This window comes from Dipteris shenzhenensis, chromosome 9 (assembly GCF_047967505.1).
Source record: "Dipteris shenzhenensis isolate YYH24624 ecotype China chromosome 9, Dip_SZ_1.0, whole genome shotgun sequence".
NCBI lineage: Eukaryota > Viridiplantae > Streptophyta > Polypodiopsida > Gleicheniales > Dipteridaceae > Dipteris > Dipteris shenzhenensis.
Window position 1 is genome coordinate 55,987,688 of NC_141604.1, and position 24,801 is coordinate 56,012,488.

General features: G+C 44.8%; 1 protein-coding gene across 2 annotated transcripts; it reads left to right on the top strand.

The window, feature by feature from the left end:
* LOC147898864 (Adenine nucleotide alpha hydrolases-like superfamily protein) lies at positions 1–24,662 on the top strand. Of its 2 annotated transcripts, XM_087379773.1 has the most exons (7): positions 1–411; positions 22,001–22,379; positions 22,505–22,591; positions 23,222–23,343; positions 23,478–23,571; positions 23,671–24,065; positions 24,166–24,662. In XM_087379773.1, the coding sequence occupies exons 1-7, from the start codon at positions 143–145 to the stop codon at positions 24,221–24,223; spliced, it is 1,404 nt and encodes a 467-aa protein (XP_087235899.1). In that variant the 5' UTR covers positions 1–142; the 3' UTR covers positions 24,224–24,662. The 2 variants fall into 2 exon arrangements, with proteins under 2 accessions (XP_087235899.1, XP_087235900.1); XM_087379774.1 differs by lacking the exon at positions 24,166–24,662 and having other exon boundaries at positions 23,527–23,571; positions 23,671–23,915.
* The last annotated feature ends 139 nt before the right edge of the window (positions 24,663–24,801 follow it).

Consider the following 24,801-nt stretch of genomic DNA (forward strand, 5'->3'; position numbering starts at 1 on the left):
GTCAATCTAGAAATAACACGTGCACATTTGCAAAGGAAACCATGCACCGTACGAGCAGAGCTCTCCTTCAGCAATTGTAGCTGGGGTGGACGCTCTATGTATAGTGTAATTCAAGGCAGAAGTCCAACTGTCTCGCCGAGCTATGGAATGCAGTGGATACAGCTGTGGAGTTTGCTCTGGTGCTTGTTCTTGCACCCCGTCCTCTCAGCCTCAGCGTTCGTCTCAAGCAAGAATCTGTTGCAAGTGTAAGGAGCTTCAGGCTCAGATTTTGGCGAACCAAACTGAACCCGTCTGCGCCTCTTGCCTGAACGCATCGAGTTTCTCTAAATTCAAAACAGCCATCAACACTAATGAGCTCATCGTTCCCACAGATAAAGTTCTACTAGCCTTCTCCGGTGGCCCTGCTTCCAGGTATTTGTTTCCTAGTTTCTACGAAGATCGTTGATTCTGTGCAAAGGGTTATGTGTGAAAGTGTGCAAAATTGGGTGGATGCAAGAGGGATCGGAGGCGACGGCTGCGGCATCTCTGAATTGTTATAAGGTTTTAACACCGTGCTCCGCATACTTCCTTTGTAGGAGCAGCCGTGGTGTTAATGTCCGAGTGAAGGCCACGCTGTCAATTGTTACTGGTATCGTTGTTGTACCGTTGCTTGATGCTTTACGTGAAAGGCAGCGGCGTGACGCCCGTCTTAAACGTGGTATGACCTGTAGAACGGATGATTTTAGGGCAGTTAAAAATGGAAAATCGGATTCGGAGTCGGGTATAGCTTTGGAGACTTCATATACAGATGCTGTGTAACAAAAGTTGCCTCGGTTGGCTCTGAAGTCTGCTGACCTATCCTGCGCTAACTGCAGGCCACATATGCACTTCTAAATGTGAGAGCACCTTCCTCGGCAAGGACTCCACCTTTCAGAAAGAAGGTTCTCGGGCTTCCATCTCCTTGGCTTCGTGTCATTAGCAAGGCTATCACTCGATGACATTGCGCAAGGGGTTGGGGTGTCGCACATGCGCCAAAAGGGGTTGTGCAGCCCAAAGAGGGAGGATGCGCGTGCGAGATGGGGGGCAGGGGGATTTTGGGACGCACGCGAGGATGGGGGAGGGGAAGAAGTGAGGTTGATGGGGGAGTCGCCCTGCATACGAGGGGGCACGCGCACAAGGGTGGGGGAGGGGTGTTTCCCACAAGGGGGGTTTGAGTATGCACGCATGGCTAACCAAATTCGGAGTCTCTGGGTGTCGGATGTAGCTTTCACGAAACTATAGCACATTGTTTTTGAGGCTAAGGGTGGTTACAGAGTGCGAAAGGGTGCCTCAAAGGTGCCCAACTTGTGGGCAGCCAAAATAAGTCTTGGACAGTCTTGAATGGGCAGGGGCTTTACACACCGCCCAAGTAAGAATCTTTATAAAAAGGTAGCATTAATGGGAAGTGATCCTCTACTTGAATTTCATTGGTTGAGAAATGGGTGCCCAAACTTGGGCAGCCAAGGTTGCCTGCCCAAGAAAGCTCTTATGATGGGTAGGAGGTGGCAGCTCACTCAGCTTTTGGATTCCCCTAAATTTTTGCTGTGTGTAAAGGGGGGTGCCCATCCACCCCAATGGAACATTTTGATTGGCTCCCCCATTGAAGATGGGCAGGCACTCTTTGGTGTGTAGAGGGCCTAACGTATAGAAAAGGTATAAAGCTATTTGCCATTCTTGTAGAAGTTTGTGCTTAGTAGGCTACATAGTGTTTGCATATATTTATCTAAAATTTGCTGATTTATTGTGCCCTTGATGGGGTATATTTCATATTGTGAGTCCTTTGGTTAATAGTCCATAGTGTGTGTGGTGTTGCCACATGTCTCTCACTCTCTCCATATCCTTTCGTTGAGATCAAGGATTTTCAAGGCCGGTCTAATAGTTGACGAGACATGCTTTGACCTCGTGGCCTGTTTGTGGTTGCAAGTAAAATGAATGCTGCAGCTTGGGGAATTTAATCTTGAAGGTTTACAATTTGTCGCAATGACATAGGACCATTGAGGCTCGATACTCCTGCATGCAGACCAAGTCTTGGCATGCAGGTCCATATTGTGGCTCGCTTCTTCAAGCAGGGCGGTTGCATGTCGGCGAGTTATTTTGGCTCAAAGCTTTGGAGCCTTGCTTTGGAAGGCCAAAAGGGCCTTAGTATTGTGGAGGTGTCGGCTATACTGAGCATGGTTAGGCAGCTGCAAGTACTCAGAGCACGTGGGTGTGTGTCAATAGGCTAGGCACCTTTTGCCTAGCCTATGAGAACTACTAGTAACCTTATGTCAAGGACCCCCATCTATGCATCTTTTTAATGCAGTGCCTCTCTAACACTCGCGAGCAAGAACTGTAGCTAAGTGCTCTTTTGCTGACGTAGGTTGCTCACACTTTTAACTCGGATTTATAGTTTTGCAGATCTTTACAAAATTTTGGTGCTCTTGAAGTTCATGTCTACTGCGAATGATGAAAAACAACCGTCAATGCTGTTACCTGTACTTCCACCACATGTGAATTTCACATTTCTTTGGGGCTTGTTGCGTTACATGCCATAAACACACCTACTCTTTTTTGGAAGATAGCATAGCTAAACACAACATGTAGATCAAATAATGTTCTTGCAATCACCAGCTGAGTAAGCAAGACGGATGAAACATAGCTTCTACTAGCAGTTGCTAACAGTGACTAGTTTAGGGTGACCTAGGGACTTTTGAACAACAAAAAATCTAAATTTGTACGATTGGATGTATTCTAGGGACTGTTTAACAGAAATAGCAGAGAAAGATGTATAGGGGAAGGGTTAGGGCTAGGTCTGTCTTACTTGAAGAGGGCATGAGGACTAGCAGCTCTTATGAGAAGCTTGGTGCTCTGCAAGCATTGTCAAGTCCTTGGTCACGATATTATATGTGACATAACATTCCTTCCCCAAAATAGTGTAGGCTTTTGAAAACAAAATTTTGTTTATATCCTCAAAAACAAAATTGGGAAACCTATTCTAGAGATTGCTTGACCTTTCCTATGTTGCACTCTCGTGTGGTCTATCTTTCCATTTAATGAGACATTCTTGATACATTGTATGTCTTTCTCTTTTTTCTTGTCTATCTTTTTTTTTTTGGGGGGGGGGGGGGGGGGGGGTTATGGGATAAAGAGTATTGCAGTCCCCTTGCTAGTTACATTGGTAACAGGCCTTCAAAAAGTTTCCCTGAGATTGTGGGAAGCAGCAGGGGGAGAGGGAGTGGAAGTAGGATGTTGTTGTTTTGTACTACACCCGGTAGCCTCTCTATGTCTTCCATCCATTGTTTAGTCTTGGTGGATATACACAAGATCCACATTGCATGATCAGTGCATGGTGACGGCCTGGTGTGAGAGTGGTGCATGTGCGGACCCTTTGCTACTAATCTAGCCTTATAACGGCTAATGATCCATTAGCATGGTGCTTAATCTTGTACACCCACATAATAGCGAATGATGTTCTTGCCCTCAAGCAAGTCAACAAGCTACTCCAAAACATGCATCTCTTCATTCCTGGCTTGTACCCATTGTGGGTGCTCTCTAGCATTCTCAAACCTCTCAGGTTCCTCATCCTATAATACATTTGTTATATATGCATGGTGTAGTACTGCAAATCCCTTTGGGTATCTCACTTGAGTGCACCGAAGAAGTAAAATGCTTTCTGATGTACCTCCAACATGACATTTTAGGCCAATTTGCTACTCAAAAGCAAAAGTCCCTAATGTCACAGAAAGATAGACACAATAGATAGGCTATAGCAACTTTATATGCAGATCAGGGATACAATCCACAGCCAAGGGTGCTGGACAAGGTTAGAGTGACAATCGCTGGCCAAATGCTCGCTCTTACCGCATTTTTTTGCAAAGAAAGGAACATTCTATTAATGCTTGAAAAACTCCATACAAAACAGCAGACCCGAAGGTGCTGAGTATGGAAAAAACCGATAAAGGTTGAAAGAAGAAATCAGCCAGTTCTAGAGAAACCCAGCTCACTACCTAGGGAATCTCTGGTACAGGGGCTAACACCCAAATGGGGGGACTATACGACCAATGAATCCCTCGCAGAGTGAATATGGAGAAAAATCATGCAGGCCAAGCCTTGCAGAAATGCGCGCGCCTCGCGAGAGTCGTCCTAGAGCCCGGGGTCCCACGCTCCCAGGTGGAGGGCAAGGTGTAGATGATATCCTGCCAGATGGCAACCAAGGTAGCCGAGATGCTCACCCATCACCAGACTACAACGAGCAACCCAAATGCTCCACGCCATGAAATTGGCTGCTACCTCCCACATGCTATCCTCTGGAGGATCCCGGCTATCAGGAGGGACCGCCTCATGGAGCTCTATCCTCTGAATGCTCTGACCCTGTATCCGGTAAGCTGGAGAGAGCTCATCAATCTGGAACGCGTGACCTCCCTTAATCAAGCAGGCGACCATCCCCCAGGTGTAGTCCCTATGAAGGCATTGCATGCGTGTCATAATCCCGAGGGCTCCCATCGAGATCCTCTTTGCGCTTCGACAACTCCAAAGATAGTGAGGGATCGTCTTCATAACACTAGCATAGCAACAATGACTTTGCCCCTCCACCCACATCTGCTCCAACCACAGGCCTATGGGCAAGCCTCCGTGGGCGGTCAACTAGAAAAAGTAGGAGATCTTCCTCGGCCACTTCGACTCTAGCATATATTTGCAAGTTGTTCATTTACGACCAAGCAGTGTTAAGGGTATCCAACAGGGACTTCGCAAGAGAGGATAACCGAGACATCTTACACCTACTGGTCAAAGATATTCAAAACTTTCACTTAAATATTACTCTGGATTCGCATACTGTGCCATATCTAATGGCTACTTTCAAAGCTCACAAAAACACTTTCAGATGGATTACTAATGCACACCTTTGTATATTCTCGGAGTTGGCATCATTAATTACTTTTGCTTTACAACAAGCATGCTTGGATCCCATCATGAAAGCATCCAGGGATCTCCAAGAGCAAATCAAATTGGATGCCAACATTAATGTGAGTACGTTTTGGATAGTTAGTTCCATATATGAGGTAAAATTGAATTTACCACAAAAGATCTATTCGGTCTTCATTGTGGACATAGGGAAGGAGAACATCCCTTTGGATGGGAATTATGGGTTGAAGAAAGTTATATCAGAAGTCATCGACATGGCTTATGGAGGGAAGAGAAAGAGGTATCTCAACATAAACTGGAATAGGATGAAAGCTTCACGGAGTGAGAGACGAAGCAAAACTATGTTATTCTAAAGAGGAATGTGTTATGATCAATATGTGGCTCTTAGAAAACATGCATTTGAGGTTGGCAGAACAAATATATAAACAGATCTCACGCATACCCATGGGATTTTCGTACTCACCCCTGTGGTGTAATTTGTATTTACATTGGTTTGAGCTTAAATCTTATCGTATTTATTACACTTGCTCTTCCTTTTCTTATGCACTATCGAGGAGACTAGAATTGATTCCTCCTCGCCTCGATCCGCTGCCTGGAACTGTACTTGACTGCCCCTATGAGACGCCTAGGAGGACTGTTGCAGATCACCTTCAAACAGGCTGCTCCAAATCGTCCCTTAGCTCGGAAGAAGGGCCTCTGACTGCCTGGCTGTCGACCCTTGTTTACTATCCACATATTGCCCTTTGGATGGTGCTTGCCTCAGGTTGGTTTGGGCAGACTGCTCCGAAACTTTAAGAACCTTGGCGTCAGCTTGTCTTGAACAAGCTCTGTAATAAGCAAGCAGCCCTCCAAGATGCCTTAGATCTATGTAGCACAAGCCTTCAAGACTGCGTCAACCCAACCCTCTCTAGGTCCCTCATCATCACTGATGGCGAATGATACCATGTGAGAGTGGTGCACATGTGGAAGCGTGAGGAGAGAAGAGAAAGAAAGATGTTTTAACATTCTCGGAAGGTCTCACGACCTATGAGACAAAGTACATCAAATGAAAATGGGAACTCATAGGGCTCGCCAAGGCCCTTGCAGAGTGCTATGCTAAGCTAAAACTTTATAGCTCAAAAAAGTCTCAAAGATAAAAACTAAGTAGTTGAAACCCGACACTGTGATAGCTCGCCAAGGGGCTGCAAAGATATCGTCTGTCGGGTTGTCTTATGCTGTGGCGGAGGGCGTGGACTCTTGTAATTTGCGTGTGTCGCCTTGAGCCTCTGGGGTGCGAGGGTCCGGCCATGCATGCAGTTACTAGGCAATTAATTCCTAGGGCCAAAGTGTGTAACAGGGGGCCAAAAGAGTGGTGCAATTGAAAATTGCTATTTTTAGCGCATGGGTCTTCTTTTGGATCTAGAAGGCCAGAAACAACGGGAGAAGGAGCCATATCATCAGTCGTGACTTGTTGGAGCTGCTAGATAAAAATCGCCATATGCCAAGAGGATCCAGGGACTGCCAGGAGAAATCGCCAACTGCCAGGAGGTCCCTGCCTAGAGAATTCGCAATCTGCCAAGAAGGAGCTGCAAGAGAAATTGCAATTTGCCCAGGGGCCTGTCTGGGAAATTTGCAATTGATCAGGGGCTGTTCGAGGAGTTGCGATTTGTTTCTGGGCTGTCCATGGGCTGCTGCAGGCGTTGCGGGATGCTGTCTAGCTGAGCAGGAGGTTCTACAGGGATTTTGACCTAATTTTGGTTGCTTTTGGGCTGTTGTTGCTGGTTTTGCTGTTCTCCAGGCTTGGAAGACTTCTCCTAAGCTATTTCTAGGCCAACCCAAAGCTGGATTTACTGTTTCTGGCTGTTTAGGGTATTCCAGCCCCGGTGACCTGTTTTCAGAGGATTCTTGGCGAAGGAAGGCTTCTCTTTGCCTGCTTTTGCCGTTCTCGGACTTGTTGTTGGCTGGTTATTGCATTTGGAATTGATTCCTCGTGGGGAAGGTAGATTTATGCAGTGGTTTGTGGCCATGAAGGCTCCGGGTTGATTTCGACCTGTTTTGGGACTAGCTGTGTGGGAGCTGTCTTGCAATTGTGCAGCCGTGTCTGGCTGGTTGGGCACTTGGTTGTGCAATTGCAGGTGTGGATGCTTTTGGAGTCTCTGTTGCATGCTTTGGTTGGCTGAGGACACAGGGTTGTCTAGTAATTGGATGCCATTTCACGGTTTGGAGTTGAGCAGGGAATTACAGGGTGGGCTGGATGGGGAGTTTGCGGGTGTTGGTTTGCCTGTGGTGCAGCTTCGCAAAGACCTTTGTAATCAGCTGTTTGGCTTCAAATGAATGTTAAATAAATACCGCAAGGGGCACCAACGTTTGGGCCAATCGGTGTCCTTGTACCTGAGTAGGAGTGCTCTAGCTCCCTTGTGATTTAATCTGTGGTGCATAATTTATTGTGTACGCTGTATTTAAGTGGATCCTACCACCCTTTACGTTGTTAAGGCTGGTTTCAATGGCTCCATTGCCAAGATCCACCTAACTTCTTCAAGAGGGGAGCTTGTGGTTGGCTTGGTGCAAGTCCAGTAAACTAGGCGAAGAGGACATCATACTATTCAGTAAATATGTCTCACAGGGAGAGATCTCTAAGTCTTACTAGAGAGGAAGAGGAAGAGCGGATGTCTCAGACTCATGATGATGATCAGGGTGCAAGAGAGGAGTCCCAGCATGTTGCTAAGCATCAGGATGATCGTACTGATGAGGAGGATGTGGATTTATGTAGGGCACAGATGCAGAGTTTCATGAGTGCTTTCACGCAGTTCACACAGGATTCTCGTTTCCAGAAAATGTTGAATTCTGATGTGCAGCCGAGCCCGATGATGAGGATAAGGATGTTGAAGCTAACAAGAGGCTTGAGAAGGATGATCCTGAAAGCTAACATGCAAACCTCTATGGTTTGCAGTAGCCTAATATTATTCCGGGGCCAACTCAAGGTGTTAATTTTCAGTCCATGGTTTCCGGACAGCAAGGAGTTATGGCAGGTTATTTTGGTGGTGGTTCAGTGTTTCAGACCATGGTCAGTCCACAAGCCCAATTTTTGGGTATGCCTACTAGTCAAACAGTTGGGTTTCAGCCTAGTTTACAGTCCATGGGATAGAATATGATGTATGCAAATGTAGGAGCAGCCCCAAGGATGCAAACAGGTATGCCTAATGCAGCAGTAGGTAACCTTGGTTTGGGAAATATGCAAAATATGGGTGCTGGTCTGAATAATACAGCTTTGGCGATTGGCCACGTGGCATACCCGCAGTCCTTCTGCCCTCCATGGAGGTTGATAACTGCGTGGTACCGTCCTTGGCAGCCCCCCCTTTTTGTTTTTCTCTTTGGGTGTGTTGCCCACATGGCATCCAATCAAATGCCCATTTGGCAACCCTGACCCTAGGTCTACCTCCCCCATGCTCTCCTCATATGGGGGCTTACAGATGGGGAGGTGACCTTTCCAATAGAAGGACCTCCTCCAGCTCATCCACTTCCGGTGGATCTTTTGTTATTGGCTCTGTAGGTTCTAGTCCTTGACATTTCTTTAGAAGACTCACATGAATAGCATGTGAATCCTTCAATGCTCTAGCAGTGCCAATTTGTATCCAACCCCATTAATCTCATTTGTAACCGTGGAAGGGCCGCGAGATAACTTTGCATACACTTTTTCTTTGCCTTTAAGCTTGACGAGCCTGGCTTTTTCGAACTTCAAAAGTACCCAATTCCCTCACTTGAGATCTAGTTGTCTCGTGTGCTTATCTGCAACCTTCTTATGCTTCTCTTGAGACCTTTCTATTGCTGTCCGAACCTGGCTGAAACCTGTCTGGAGGTCTTTGACATATTGATCAGCTGCCTTCGTCATGGCTGAGTCTGCCCTTCACCTCTGGAGTGCCGACAGAAACTGAGTACGAAGACTTTGTATAAATGGATGCTCAAGTATATGTGGGTGTGTGGATTTGTATATGTGAGAGCATTGTTTATACTATGGTCTACACCCACTGTTGGGCGTTGATGACATCAGTGGGATGCCATAGTAGCTAGTCCCTGCTATGCGTGATGGAGTTTATGGTTTTCGACCTTATGAGTGACTATCATGAGATTGAAACTGCACTCTGTTGTGTTTTTAGAGGATGAGTTTGGGCATGTTCCTAGACTCATCTAGGTATATACTGATCAGCTGCAAATATCTCGTCTTTGGTCCTCAAGAAAGGTGGCAGAATCACCTTTCCATAAATGACCTCAAAGGGGGCTTTCCCTGTGGAGCTATGAACAATATTATCATATGCAAACTCCATCAGTGAAAGTTGCTTTTCCCAATCTGATTTTTGGTCAGCCACGTAGCATTCAGAAGATCTAATATTGTTGAATTCACTACTTCGCTTTGAGACCATCTGTCTAGGGATGGAAAGCAGAAGAAAAATTCATATTTTGTCCCCATATTATCAAATAACAGGTTGGTCATTTTGGGGTCTTGGTCACTGACAATGGACTTTGGCATTCCATGATGCTTAAAGATCTGTGCCATAAAAACCTTGGCCATATGATTTGCGTACTGGAATGAACTGGGCCTGCTTGGTGAATCTATCAATGATAGTCCAAATCCCATCATTCCCTGATTTTGATCTTGGCAAATCAAAAATGAAGTCCATTGTAATACTTTTCCATGGCGCTTGAGGCACAGAAAGAGTCGTAAGTAGGCCAGGTGCCTTCCGCCTGTCATATTTGACCTTTTGACAAGTGAGGCAGTTTGTAACAAACTGGTTTACATCTTTTTGCATAGCTGGCCAATAAAAATCTCTCTCTAAGGCCTGAGTGGTAGCTGTTGTAGTGTTGTTGAGTGTGTTTTGGAAAGAGTCCATGTTCCTTTTCTGCCGTGTGCCGGTGCTCAGCATTTTGTTAGAATTATTATTATAATTCAGCAGTGACCAATGTAATGTAATAAGTAGGTTAGGGACACTTTTCCCTCATTTAGAGGTTTTTCCCCCTAACCACAGTTAGTTCACTAACTACGGTTAGTGAAGGATAAGGTTTTGTCACTTAGACAAAACCCATCCCACTTCTTGTAACAGTCACTTCTTCTATTGCAAACACTACGTTCAGCTCTCTTGCTTCCTACTCTCTCACTCTCTTGATCTCTAACATTTGGTATCAGAGCAGCAAGACCCTGCTCCTAGCTTCCTTGCCCGCAAGCTTCCTGCCCAGCTACCTTGCTCCTAACTGAACGGCTCCCTGCACTTTGCTCAACACTTGACGTACAGTCCGTATGACCTGCAAGTACCATCGTTGCTCTTCCGTACGGTTCGTACCTTTTGCTTGTAGTTCGTCCGTACAGCCATACAGTAGCCCACGCTGCTGTTCGTACGCCCGTACTAGCGACGAAGCTCCAGCCATACAGCCTGTCGTACATCAGCCTGTGAACAGTCGTACAACGTCTGTACGTTGTACGGATTTCGGGTTTGCTGTACAGCCATACGTGCAATCCGTACAATACCTGCACTGACTGGCCGTACACTCCTGCGTCAGCCAGTCGTACAGAGCTGCATCAGTCAACTGTACGTAAGTACAACACCACCAGCCTCTGCCTTCGTGCAACAGCAGCAGCAGCCGTACACCCGTACAGCAAGAGCCGTACATCCGTACATTTCGTCTGTACATAGAGCTTCGTACAAGTCGTCGTACACAGCTGGTACGGATTTCGTACTGATAGTTCCGTACTGTCAGTTCCATACAAGTTGAGGAGCCCGTACTTCGTGCAGAGTTTTTCTTTGAGGTGGACTTTGGAAGGTAAAAGACTCAGTACGAGTCAAATTGTAGACTTTTGCCACCTTTTGCAGATTCTATTTGCAGATTTGGACATTGAGCAGAGCATTGTGGTGCATTTTGAGCCTTTGACAGGCTGTAAGAGTATTTGTCACTGTGGGCATATTCTTCTTTGCAGAATTTACTTGTGCATCTTACATCCCAGGAAGGGATTTTACTTGTTCAGTTTGCTGTATTTTTTAGTTTATCTGGCAAAACAGGCACATAACAACTCAAATGAGGTGTTCGGGGTTCTCACACAGGAGGATAAGTTGGATGGCACCAACTACTCCTTGTGGAGTTTCATGGTTCGAAATATCTTAGTTGGCAGAAATCTTTGGGATTATGTCAATGGAGATGAAGAAAAACCAGATGCAACACCTATACCTGTCACTCCTATAGCTGGAGGCAGGGGTAGAGGTACAAATACAGCACAAGTAATTGGAGCAGCCACTCCAGGAGCTCCCACAGTAGAGCAGAAAAGATGGGACTCTAGAGATGCACAAGCTCTTTCAGTAATTTCTCTTTCTGTCAAGAGGTTCATTATATCTCATATTCGGTCATGCAAGACATCTATGGCAGCTTGGGTAATACTGGAGAGTATGTTTGCAGCAAGAAATGATGCTAGAGTTTCCTCTCTGAAGCGAGAACTTTCCACATGTGGAGGAGGGAGATTCCATGAATTCTCACCTCACGAAGCTTCAGGATCTCAGGGAACAATTGCTGAACATTGATGAAGTCATTCCGGATTCAGAGATGATCTCCACCACTCTGAACTCTCTTCCTGAGTCCTATCTTGGTTTCCACACCTCGCTGAATTTGTCATTGAGGGGGGGCAGCAATCCTCTCTCCTTTCACGAGTTGGTAGGACTTCTGTTGCAGGAAGAACAAACACGCAAAAATATGGCAACCCAGGCTGGCGAGTATGCTATGCTCTCTAAGTTGAAGCCCAAGGGTAAAGGGCAGCATAAGCCACATGCCCATCAACCCACACATCAGCATAAAGCTGATTCTGGACAGCCTTCTTATAAGGCACAGGGTGATACAAACAAGCAGAAAAAGAAGGGCATCTGTCATTACTGCAAAAAGCCAGGTCATTATATTGGAGAGTGCAAGAAGCGCATAGCCAAAGAAAAGAAAAGGGATTCCGGTATGGCTGTATCAGATGCATCAGGTCCACATTGCCATGATGAAGGAGATGTTGCAGCCAACTTGGTTGAAGAGCACTATGCCTTTTTGACTTGCACTTCAGTTTTTTCAGTGGGTAGTTCAGATACTACAGCCACTAACGATGATGACCCATATGCTTTTTTGACTTGCAGTTACGGTCCTTCAAAGGATGAATGCTCTTTCAGTGTTGATGAGACACTAAAGACATGGTATTTTGATAGTGGTGCTTCAAAGCACATCACTTCCAAGAAAATCTGTTTGTGACTTTGCATTCTTCACCCACCAAGAAGAAGGTAACTTGTGCAAATAATTCTTCTCATTCAGTGTGTGGAGTGGGAGACATTATTCTCACATCCACTGATGGCACATATTTCAGAATATCAGATGTACTCTATGTGCCAGGTATAAAGAAGAATTTGCTTTCAGTGTCCTCACTCAATAGAGGAGGATTTCAGGTTGTTTTTTATGATGAAAAGTGTGCAGTTAGAGACAAAGAAAATGAATATGCTTTGAGATTGTGTGGCACTTTGTATCGGGGTCTTTTTCAGCTTGATTTATATGAAAAAAGATCCCATCTTGCATTATCAATTAGCACTCCCACTGCTGCAATGCACAATGCGGAGTTGTGGCATGCCAGGTATGGGCACATGAGCTATGGCAGCTTAATGACACTTCAAAGGCATGATATGGTTGATGCATTACCTGCTTTGGAGTCGCCTCCTCCTCATGCATGTGAAGGTTGCATTCTTGGCAAAATGCATAGGCTTTCCTTCAAGAAGGATGGTGCAATGAAAGCTACAAGAAAATTGCAGCTTATTCACAGTGATGTCTGCGGTCCCATGAGGACACCTGCTTTTGGGGGTTATCTCTATTTTGTTACATTCATAGATGACTTTACCAACTACACTTGGGTTTATGGTCTCAAGGCAAAATCAGAAGTGTTTATGCATTTCAAACACTTTGTGGCTATGGTTGAAAATGAGACAGGACTCAAGGTGCAGACACTTCGCACAGATCGAGGGGGGGAGTACATGTCTCATGAATTGGAGACATTTCTGAAAGAAAAAGGCATTATGCATCAGCTTACAGTGAGGTAAGTACACCTCAACAGAATGGCAAAGCTGAGCGGAATAATCGCACCACCATGGAAATGGATAGATGCATGCTCACAAGTAAGAAGTTGCCTCACAGGTTTTGGCTGGAAGGCCTCATGTGTGCAAACTATATTTTAAATCGGGCTCCTACAAAGGGTTTGAAGACAATTAGTCCCTATGAGGCATGGCATGGGAGAAAGCCTTCAGTGGACCACTTCAGAGTTTTTGGTTGTGTTGCATATGCCCACGTGCCTGTGGAGTTCACACACAAGTTGTTAGATAAGGCACTAAAATGCATTTTTGTGGGATATAGCTCACAAAGCAAAGGCTATCGTCTCTACAATCCTGCTACACGACGCAAGATTTTTGTTAGTAGAGATGTCATATTCTCTGAAAATTCTGCACATACAAATGCTGAATTTCAAATTCCGGTCTCTTCAGATGATGTGTTTGAGGGGATGCTTCCTATAGCATTTGGTTCCCCTGCTGAAAATCAGAATTTACAGCAACCTCCGCCAGTTCCACAAGTACAGATTCAGCCCCCAGCTGAATTGGTACAACCTCAGGGTGTGGATGAAGTTGTCAGGCAAGAAATTTAAGAGATACACGCAGCCAAAACAGTCCCGCATCGGCTGCTTCAGACTCTGAGGGAGAGTAGGCTTGAAGCTCCATTGCCTGGCGGAACTCGTAGTGCAGTAAGACACATGGAGGGAGCTCATTCAGTTGAATCAGCTTATGCAGGTACTCTTCTTGATGAGGAGGAGCTTGAGACATTTGAAGAAGCAAAAGATAATGTGCATTGGATGAATGCCATGCACGATGAGTTGCAGTCCATTAATAAAAATCAGACTTGGGATGTTGTGGATTTGCCACCAGGAAAAAATGCCATAGGTACACGGTGGGTTTTCAAAGTCAAAAGAAAGCCAGATAGGTCCATTGATCGGTACAAGGCAAGGCTGGTTGCAAAAGGATATGTCAGAAAAAGGACATAGATTAGGAAGAGACTTTTGCTCCTACATCCAGGATGACAACCATCAGGTCAGTTATAGCCATGGCTGCAAATTTTGAATGGAATGTTCATCAGTTGGACATTAAAATAGCTTTCCTTAATGGAGACTTGTTGGAAGAGGTTTATGTCAAAAAACCTCCGGGCTTTCAAATTTCAGAAAATGCACTTCAGGTATGCAAGCTGAATAAAGCTTTGTATGGGCTAGCCCCACGTGCATGGTATGCCAAAATTGATGCCTTTCTGACCAGCAAGGGCTGGGCTGTACAATAGTTCAACTGAGAGCACCCTCTACATCAAGAAGGATGGGAGGGATATTCTGGTCATCATTCTTTATGTAGATGACATGTTGCTCACCGGATCAAATGAGGAAGTAATTGCAGTCTCATTGTTGCTCCCATTTTTGAGCTTCTATTGCTTCCTACACCCAACAGTGGTATCAGAGCAGGTCGGGAATCCTTTCCCTCAGCCATTGACAACGTTCCCAAGCTGTTTGGCAGCCTCCGGAGCCCTCATTCCTGCTGGTTTTGCTGGTTTCTACACACCCGTGAGTGTTTGAAGCCTCTCCAAGCACTTCTGTCACGAAAACCCTGATCTTGATGCGAGAAGACCGCATTTTGGAGCATCCACCGGGAAGGGAGCTGCATTTTGAGGCGATTGGAGCTGTTTTTTCTCAGTTTTTACCTCACATGTGTGGCGGCTACCTGCTGTACGGAATCCGTACAGTTGTACGGCACCTTTTGTTCGCACGTGTGACTATAGATTTCTGTACGGAGTTTGTACGGCCATCCATGTAGTCCGTACAGGTTGTACGGACCTGCTGCATCAGCTTTTACTGCACCGAAGGACTGTTTCGACCAGCCTCGAAGTTTGTGCCTGCATTTTGGAGGTGTTTCTTGCTGCCTCGTGCTGCGTGCTGTTGTTGAAGCTCTTTGGAGATTGTTGAAGTGATTTGGAGATCTCTCTTTGAGCCCTGTCTTCTTCCATTGGCTATTCTTTGCCTCGGGCTGCGAGACTCGAGTACCTCTCCATTGGATCACCCTTCTCTCATTTCTAAGTGCTCTCCTCCTCGTGGGAGCAATTTCTTTTGTTGTAATCCTCATTTCCAGCCCTCATTTGCTCGCATTCAGAGCTTTTCATTGCTGTCCTTTCGGGCTACATCACTGGGTAAGCCATTGTTGCATTGGCTCTTTCCAATTTCTACTTCATTTGCATTTTGGAAAGGCCTCGTGTTGCCTTTGGGGATTTTTCTTGCAACAGGTACACCTTGGGACAGCAAAGTCTCTTGCAGGTATAAGCTTTGAAGCTTGGGCAGATTTTTTGTTACTTGATTATGAACATTGCCTTTCTCTCATTTGCTTTGCCAGTTGGTGCATTTATCTTGTATTTCAGCACCATGTCTGGTGGCAAAGATGATTTGTTTGAGATGCTTGGGGCTGATGACAAGCTTGATGGCACCAATTATCCCATGTGGTCATACATGATGGGACATGTTTTGGTTGCCAAGAATCTATGGCATATTGTTTCAGGTTCTGAGGCTAGGCCTACACACACTATTACCTCTGGTGCTACACCTACAGCCTCTACTTCTTCAGGTGATGGTTCTAATGCTACTGCTAGGACACCAGTACCTCCTGCTCCAGATGCTTTATCTCCTTCACAAGAGCAAATTCAGTGGGATGGTCGTGATGCCAAAGCACATACCTTGATTGCTCTTTCAGTGAAATGGGTTATTATCCCTCATATCCGGTCTTGCAAGACAGCTAAGCAAGCATGGGATCAGCTTACATCTTTGTATCAGGTCGGAATGAGGCGAGGGTTGCCTATCTCCGCAAGCAGTTGAAAGATTTGAAGCTTGAGGAGGGTGGTAACATGGATGCCTATCTCACTAGTGTGAAGGATTTGAAAGAGCAGTTGGCCAACATTGATGAGATTATGCCTGATTCTCAGCTTATTTCTAATACCATTGATGGGTTGCCTAATGCATATCAAGGCTTTGCTACTATATTGAGGTTGGTTGCAGGGGTTGATGCCGATCATTTCTCATTTGACTAGCTGGTTGCTCTCCTTCTTCAAGAGGAGCAAAGTCATGTGAATCGCAATACTTCTATGGCTAGTGATCAAGCATTTGCTGCCCATCACAAACACAAAGGTAAAGGCAAGGTTTCAGCTGGAAAATCCTCTCATTCCGATGCTAATCATTCACATGGTGCCTCTTCTTTAGGGGATAACAAAAAGAAGAAGAGAACCTGGGCATGATATTTCTGAATGTAGGAAGCGCATTGCATCTGAAAAGAAGAAGAAAGACTGGTCTTGTAGTATTTGGTTCTTCTAGTGCAGAAGATCGTCATGAGTCTGCTAATTTTGCACAAGATCAGCATTGGGCTTTCTTGGTTACATGTCAGTATAATCCTGATGTTCATGATGCTTGTATGGCAGTTTCAGAGGTTCGTGATGTGTGGTTCTTTGATAGTGGTGCTAGCAAGCACATAACTTCCTGTAGAAAGTTATTCAGCTCATTGGAGCTTACATCTCAGGGGGATAGTGTCACATGTGCCAATAATGCATCATATACCGTGAAAGGTGTTGGGCAAGTTGCTCTTACTTCTGTCTCTGGTGGTATTGTTACTCTAGAGCATGTGCTTTATGTTCCAGGCATTCGTAAGAACCTCATTTCTATTTCAGGCATTGCTACATGTGGCTTTCAGGCTCTTTTTGATGTGCAGTGGATGATGCTACACATGCCTTTATCATGGTTTTGACTGGCACATTGTCTAGAGGTCTTTATAGACTTGATGCTTATGACAGATGTTTGGCGGATGATGATGATGATGCACTTGTCGATGCACATGCCTTTGCTCTTGATTCTACTATGCAGATACTCATTTGTGGCATAAGATGTTTGGACACCTCAATTTTGGAGCCCTAATGAAGTTATGTAAGGAGGATATGGTTGTGGATCTTCCCAAAATGCATATGCCTACCAAACATGTTTGTGAACCATGCTTGCTTGGTAAGATGCACCGTGCTGCATTTCCCAAGGATGGGAGAGTTGGTGCTTTATTTGGTTCACAGTGATGTTTGTGAACCCATGCAGGTTGCAGCTCTTGGGGGTTTCTACTATTTTGTTACTTTTATTGATATACACTTGGATTGTCGCACTGAAATCCAAATCTGAAGTTTCTTCATGCTTCAAGCACTTTATTGCCTTGGCTGAGAATGAGAGTGGGCTGGTTGTACCTATATAATGCTTCCATGGTGGCAAGAATGGATCATATTCCCAAGGTGCATTTGTATTTTCCACACAATTTTTGGAGCTATTAACATAAGCAGCCACATGTATAGTTCTAGATGTGACTCACGTGTCGTGGGATTGTTGCTGGTACACCGATGAGCTCCACTCCACTCTACTATCGGTTGGGAGCAATGTAAGTTCTTATCGACCACTAGTGTCACGCTAACAACTTGCAAACCATTGCAATGTGATTCCACAAGAGTGAGGTTGCTCACCTTAATACAGACAGGGGGGGTGAATATATGTCGAAGGAGTTTGCTGTTTTTTTGGCTTCCCGTGTCATCAATCATCGATGCACGGTGCCTTATACTCCTCAACAAAATCCCGTGGCTGAGCGGAATAATAGATCAGTGATGGAAATGGCCAGATGCATGCTGAAAGGCAAACATTTCCCTAATAAGTTGTGGTTGGATGCGGTCATGTGTGCAAATTACATCTTGAATAGATGTCCTACAAAGGCATTGCAGACTATCACACCATATGAGGCTTGGACGGGTCATAAGCCTCGCATTTCCCACATGAGGACTTTTGGATGCTTAGCTTATGCTCATGTGCCTTCATAGAAACACACTAAGTTGGATGATAAAGCTGTCGAGTGCATTTTTCTTGGAATAGTTCAGAGAATAAGGGCTATAAGCTATATTAGCCCTGCACGGGCAAATATTTTGTCAGTTGGGATGTTGTGTTTGATGAATCTTCCACTAAGCCTTTGCTGGACTGTCAAAAACAGCCCGTTGTTGATGCCCCTGACATATTTGACAGCTTGATGCCTTTGTTTCTATCCGATGCTCGGGATGATGTTCCATCTGAGGTTGTACCTCCTCCATCTGTTGGTTATTTGCAGCCACATGTGCAGCCATAAATTCAGCCTGATATGCCTCTCATTGATCAGGATCATTTGCACAGGGCTCTTGACCAAGAAAGAGAAGAAATTCAGGAGTCCAAAAAGGTACCCCGTTGGTTCCTTGACACATTAAAATACAGCAAATAAGATACTCCTCTGCCAGCCCGTACGAGAGCAACTGTCCGGAAAGAGCATGCTAGTTTTGTTGCTTATGCTTTGGTTGCTATCGCATGCAATGAAGAGCCCTTATGTCATCAAGATGCCTTTTAGAATGATTGTTGGATGAAGGCCATGCAAGCTGAATTGGATTCTATCCATCAGAATAAGAAGGATATGGAGCAATTTTAATTTGTAAGAGTCCAAAGAGATGAAGAGAGATTTTGGATGACCTGAGTTGTGTGATTTGCCTCATGGCAAGAATGCCATTGGAACTAAGTGGGTTTACAAAATCAAACGGAAAGCTGATGGTTCAGTGGACTGTTACAAAGCCCATTGCTAAGGGCTATGCTCAGCAGCATGGCATTGACTTTGAGGAGACTTTTGCTCCCACTTCCAGGATCACTACTATTCGCATTGTTATTGCCTTTACTACCCACTTTCATTGGCAGATACATCAGCTTGATATTAAGACAGCTTTCCTTCATGGGCATTTGCAGGAAGAGGTCTATGTTTCCCAACCCCTCTTGGCTTTGAGGTTGAAGGTTCTGAAAGCAAGGTATGCCGCTTGAAAAAGGCCAAGTTGTGCAATTAGTTCTAGATTCACCACCTATGGATTGAAGCATGCACCTCAGGCTTGGTATCCCAGCATTCATACTCATTTGCTCACACTTGGCTTTCAAAACAGTCCTACAGAGGCTACCGTTTACATTTGCAAGCGTGGGACATATTTGCTGATTTTAGTCCTTTATGTGGATGACATGCTTGTGACTGGGACACATGCTCAGCAACCTGCAGATTTTAAACTTGATTTGCAGCAGACATTTGCTATGTCTGATCTTGGTCTTTTGCACTACTATCTGGGCATCCAATTTGCTAGCAGTGTGAGGGGGGCATTTTGATGTCACAATCCAAGTACATTGGACAGCTTTTGCAGCGTTTTCAGTTTGAGGATTGCAAGCCGGTATCCACACCATTAGAGACTGGTTTTCACTTCTCTTTTGAGGATGGCAGCGGTACATGTGATGTCACTCTCTATCAGCAGGCAGTTGGTTGTTTGATTTACCTATGACATACGAGACCTGATCTACAGTATGCTGTCTTACAGTTGAGCAGATATATGCACAGCCCATCTATGTACCATTGGCATGTCGTGAAGCTTGTTTTCAGATATCTCAATGACACTCAGCATTTAGGCCTTCTTTATGGGGCTGTTAGCTGCAACTCCTGTAACCTCTTGATCAGGCGAGAACGCGGGACAGTATCAAATGCCTTACGAAAGTCTACAAAGCAAGTGTAGACTTTCTGATGCCTCGACTTCGCTTTCAATGATAGCCCTCAAGGTGAAGATGTGGTCCAAGGTGGAGTGGTGTCTCCAAAAACTTGCCTGCCCAAGAGCCCGCAGCCGCAGCGACTCTTTGTGTGGCTGTTGATCTACCTCTCTAGTACCGACCCATATATCTGAGCCAAAGTGTGGCCAATCATAAGAGAGCGGTAGTTCCCAGTGTCCATGGGATCACCTAGGTGCCTTGTGTATTGGTACTATGGTGGTAGTGCTCCAGTTAGGCGAGAAGCCATGGCATACAGCATGGTTGAACAGTTGTGCTAGAACCGGGGTCAAGACCTCCTGTCCATGTGCAAAGTGCTCAGTGTGTAGTCCCTCATGATCTGGTGATCTCTGGTTATGAAGCCGGAGAAGGCCAGCCCGTACATTCTATGCAATAAACAAGCGACACGTAGTGGGTCTGGGCATAAAGGACATATCAGGTGGTGCCTGACCTGGGATATCATAGAGAGAGCATGCATATGTATGCCAAACTATTGGATCTGTGATGGGGATGGGTGACTTCCCCTCCGACAAGAGCTCCCATCCTGTAGTAGGATCTCCTCCGCGAAAGGATCCGATCACTTCATCCATCCTGTGTATGAGGAAAGCGTGCTTCTTACGCCATGTCTCTCGCCATGAGATCCGTTGTGCCTCTGGTGAAGTCAAATGTCCCAATGCTCGCTCACATGTGAGGTGGGCTCTCATCTCTCTGCACTCATCGTCAAACTAGGGGTTTTGGGGCATCTTCACATCTGTGACACGTGCAGATTGAGTCGTGGGAAAAGATTTGGTGGTAGCATCCTGTATACTGAGACAAGGGTATCTGAGGCATGGACAAGGTCCATATCATCTCCAAGTAAGACTGGAAGCTCCGAGGCCAAGTGGCTCATGTACACCGAATCAAGAGCACAGTCAAAATAGATCCAAACGTGAGTGGGTGGCAGGGGGGCATGGTGGCCGAGATACATAAGGCAAGGTGTGACTGGTTGGCACTGAGTGGAGGAGGAGGCACAATAAAATTGTGTATCCATGGGGCAAAGGCTAGTGGACCCAACATGTAGTCCACTGTGCTTCTCCCCCCGCCATGTGGGAAACAAGTGAGCCCACTAGATGATGGCCATCTCCGGAGACCATTATATATGATCAAGTCATGGATAGCTCCCAACTCGAGTAGATGCCTCCCGTATACTGTTGTTGGTGCATCTGCATTTGCCGACTGCCTGGTACTATGAGGAAATCCTCATTGAAATCTAGCAGGCCAACCTGTCTGTTCCCAATACGTGCATCGAAGTCACAGGGAGGAGAGTGTCCCCCTGTTTAGAATTCTTTGTGATAGTCTCACATGGGCTGTGCCCAGGCCCCATCAGTGGTGACTTCTTGTGCATAGGATGATGTGTCTGGGGGAAAGTAACACTCTGCAATGAAAATCGGACGTGTATCTGGTAACTAAACTCACACCCACATATGTTGTGCGTGTTCCTCTCTCAGGATCACAGATATGAGTGGTCTCAGGTGTGCTTTGAAAAGGACAGCCATGCCTCCCGACCCTCGTATCCCACTGTCTCCCCTTATCTCCTTCCTATGGGCTGATTCCAAGTTTCAATCTCATGATAGTCACTCATAAGGTTGAAAACCATAAACTCCATTACACATAGTAGGGACTAGCTACTATGACATGCCCACTGACGTCATCAGTGCCCAGCAGTGGATGTAGAGCATAGTATAAACATATGATTTCACACAAACAAATCCACACACCCACACATACTTTAGCATCCATTTATACAAAGTCTTCGTACTGAGTTTTTGTCGGCACTGTGGAGGTGAAGGGCAGAGTCAGCCATGACGCAGTCTAGCACTAAAGGAGAAGGCTAATCAAAAAGTAGTCTAAAATCTCTTCATTCAAGCTACACCTGCTTGTGAAGACTAAATGATTCTAATGTATACATATCTATATGTACATACATATATGTATATATACATATACATACATATAACACGCACACATATATATGTATGTATACATACACATACACATACATATGTGTGTGTGTGTGTACCAGCAAACAGCCCTCATAGCCTCAGCAGCGAGTAGGAGGGAGCAGCAAGCAGCTCCTCTCCACTCAAGTCTTCCTTTTGGCATCAATATAGAAATAGGCACTACGGTGGAGGACCAGTTGCATCTAGTCTTGCATCCTTGCACCCTCACATGCATGTATGCATACACTCGTGTATCTCTCTAATCCGGTTAGTTCACACTTCCACATTCAGTTCCAGCCTGTGAGATAGCTTACTTTTCTGCTACATATTGGTGATTTTTTAGTAAACATCTTCATATGCATATTGTTATTGTCTATTTGTGTGTAACTGATTTTTTTTGCAGGGTTGCACTTGAGTTTCTTCTAGAGATCCGAGAAAAGGCACAGCGGGATTCCTCTTACTGCACTGATGGAAGCATTCTGGCCTTTTGTCTTGGAGTAGTCCATGTGGATGAGGGCTTAGTTCTGCCAGTGGGCTCATTTGATCCAGAAGCAGTGACTGAAGAATTGAGGGAAGTTGTTATGAATGCAAAGCGGAAGCCAGACGAGTTTCTTGTCGTGCCTTTGGAGAGCATCTATACAGAGGGTGAATGTGAAGCTATTGGAGGAAATGGGGCTTTGGATAGCAGAAAGAAAATGTTGCAATTACTAATGCAGAATGTGGCAGACGCAACAGGAAAGGAAGATTTACTGGAGCATTTAAGGATGCAAGTGCTTCAGCAAGTAATTTTATTTGACTATAGCTTTTTAAGTACATGTAATTAGTTGATGTGATGTGGGAAAAAATTAGCCACAAGTATTTACTGTTCAGAGGTTTTGAAGTTCAAATTTGTATTGCTATCATGCAGGTTGCAGAAGCACATGGGTATACAAAATTAGTTTTAGCATTATCCACGTCCAGGATAGCAGCCAAAGTGATTGCAGCGACTGCGAAGGTATAATGCTGTATTTGTGAGATGTTGTGATGGTTTGCTAGTTCTGAACTCACTCATCTTGACAGTAGCTGCACCAAATTAAGTTGTAAGCTTTGAGATAAAGAACACAGTGTAGATGGGAATTTTGAGTCACTCCATTGAATAGTAAAACACTTAGAATTGCAATGGTCTATGAATCCTTGGGGACCCATCGGGATCCATTTGACAGCCAGATAATTTCATAGAGAACACAACATTTGTTTTGTTGTTTGGTCGTTGGCTTGCGGAACATGTTTGCACGGTGAGCAGGCGTGGCGGAATGGCAGAAATTGGAGGTGAGGGCAGCTGGGGTAGATGGAGTGGAAGGGGGCAAGTGCCCTATGTAGAGGCGGTGTAGGAAGAGGAATATCCCAAAATGAGCAGGAGCAGGCCCAGAAACGGGCTGAGAACATGAAAAGTTTGCTCGTATCCATTCCTAAGTGTTTGATACGGGTATCAATATATAAAGATATCAAAATTTTAAGCATGAGTACTGATGCAGATTACTTTCAACAAATAAATACTTTGAGATTGCCATATGTGCTGCGGCATGCAAGAATGGCTTTTGGAAGGAGCCTGTGTTGTGCTATTAACAGTAAAAGATGGGTGCAGGGTCGTGGGTTTGCTCTGCCAGCAGAGTTACAGTACCTTGATGCAAGATGGAATGTGCCTGTAGTGCTTCCACTACGTGATTGCGTTGTAAAAGAGCTGATTCTTCTTTGCCATTTCAGACAGTAAGTTACCCCCTCCCCCCAGGGTACACTAGCTACTCAATATCTTGTTTGGCAGTCACTTATTAATTTGCAACTCTGTTCAGTAATTCACACTGCAGTATTGAATTCTTTATAATATCTTTATGGAAGGGCAGTTTGAAGACAATTTTCATTCCAACGTTCTCAACCTTTTCCATGCTACAGAACAATATCAATTTTCTTTCAGCTGCTTTTGTATCGCTCCTACAGGTATTGTTAATTAGTACTATACTTCGGTTTTTGGTAATTGGTAATTTGCGGCTAAAATAAGAGAGTAGTTTTTTATGATATATGTGATCCTGATTTTAGGAGGATAATCCCTCAAGGGAGCGGACAATCATGCGTACTGCAGCAAAACTTCAGCCTTTCTCTTTCAATCATGTTTCAAGTAATGGAACTTCTAGTTTGACAAGGAGAAGCTATCTCCCAAGTCCAAATGGAGTTTTCTTTCCTGAAAATCAAATAGCAGAACCCTTGTGCCAGATTTGTTATGCTCCCTTAAATGTAAATGATGTTTTGGGTCTTTCATCAAGTTCAGAAAACTTGGCAGTTATGTCACCTATTGCAAAGTTCATAAGAATGTCTTGCCGTAGTTGCCAGTTCCAAATTCTTGGAAGTAAAGGCAATTTAGTACAAGAGTTTTTGCCAGACTCAATTAAAAGAAGAGAGAGGAACCATTTCAAAGATAATGAGGTCTGGATGAGGTATAGCCTCTGACTCTGATATTATGCAAGCGAAGAATTTCTCTCTCTCATCAAGATACAAAACTGCCACAGTTTCAATCGAATGCTTGTTATTTTCCAGGTCAAAAATTGGCGATTGCCTTCTTTCTGCTGATACAAGCACTGATTGCGACGCATGAAATTCAAAAGATCAATGGAAGGCAAGCAGAAAACTTGGCCCTCGGGGCTACTTCTCATGTATTTGCAATGGACTGGACAAGTGTAGTTCTAGCTTCTGGGCCCTGGCTGTTCCCAAAGAGGTCCTAAGCAGTCTATAGGTCTTACCTTACACTCTAGGACGTTGGACCAGTTAGATGACGAGCAAATAAAAGGACTTTAATCAAAGGTAAAGAAACACAAAACCAAGGCTTTTATACAGGATAGAGTTACAAGTCAATCTATAACTGTGACAACGCATTATTGTTTGGTCAATTCGATATTGTAGCAGAAATTATTTTGTTCCCCTCCATGCTCAGTTGTATTGGGACATTTGCTCTTTTATTTAGTCATAGTGAACAATGTTTGAGAATAAGGATGCAGGTAGTCTTGTAAACCATTTCACATGAATTATTTTGTTCTCCTACATATGTGAACAATATGCAGGTAGGCTTGTAGACTATTTCACATACGTATTATTTTGTTCTACTACATATGTGATGTGAATAATTTGTTGAGTAGCATGGTATTTTTCACAATTTTTGTACTCTTGCTAGTGCTA

Coding starts and splice junctions, on each gene's coding strand:
- LOC147898864 (XM_087379773.1), top strand. CDS start 143: ATGGAATGCAGTGGATACAGCTGTGGAGTTTGCTCTGGTGCTTGTTCT. Junction 412..22,000: donor TCCGGTGGCCCTGCTTCCAG/GTATTTGTTTCC, acceptor TTTTTTTTGCAG/GGTTGCACTTGAGTTTCTTC. Junction 22,380..22,504: donor GGATGCAAGTGCTTCAGCAA/GTAATTTTATTT, acceptor GCTATCATGCAG/GTTGCAGAAGCACATGGGTA.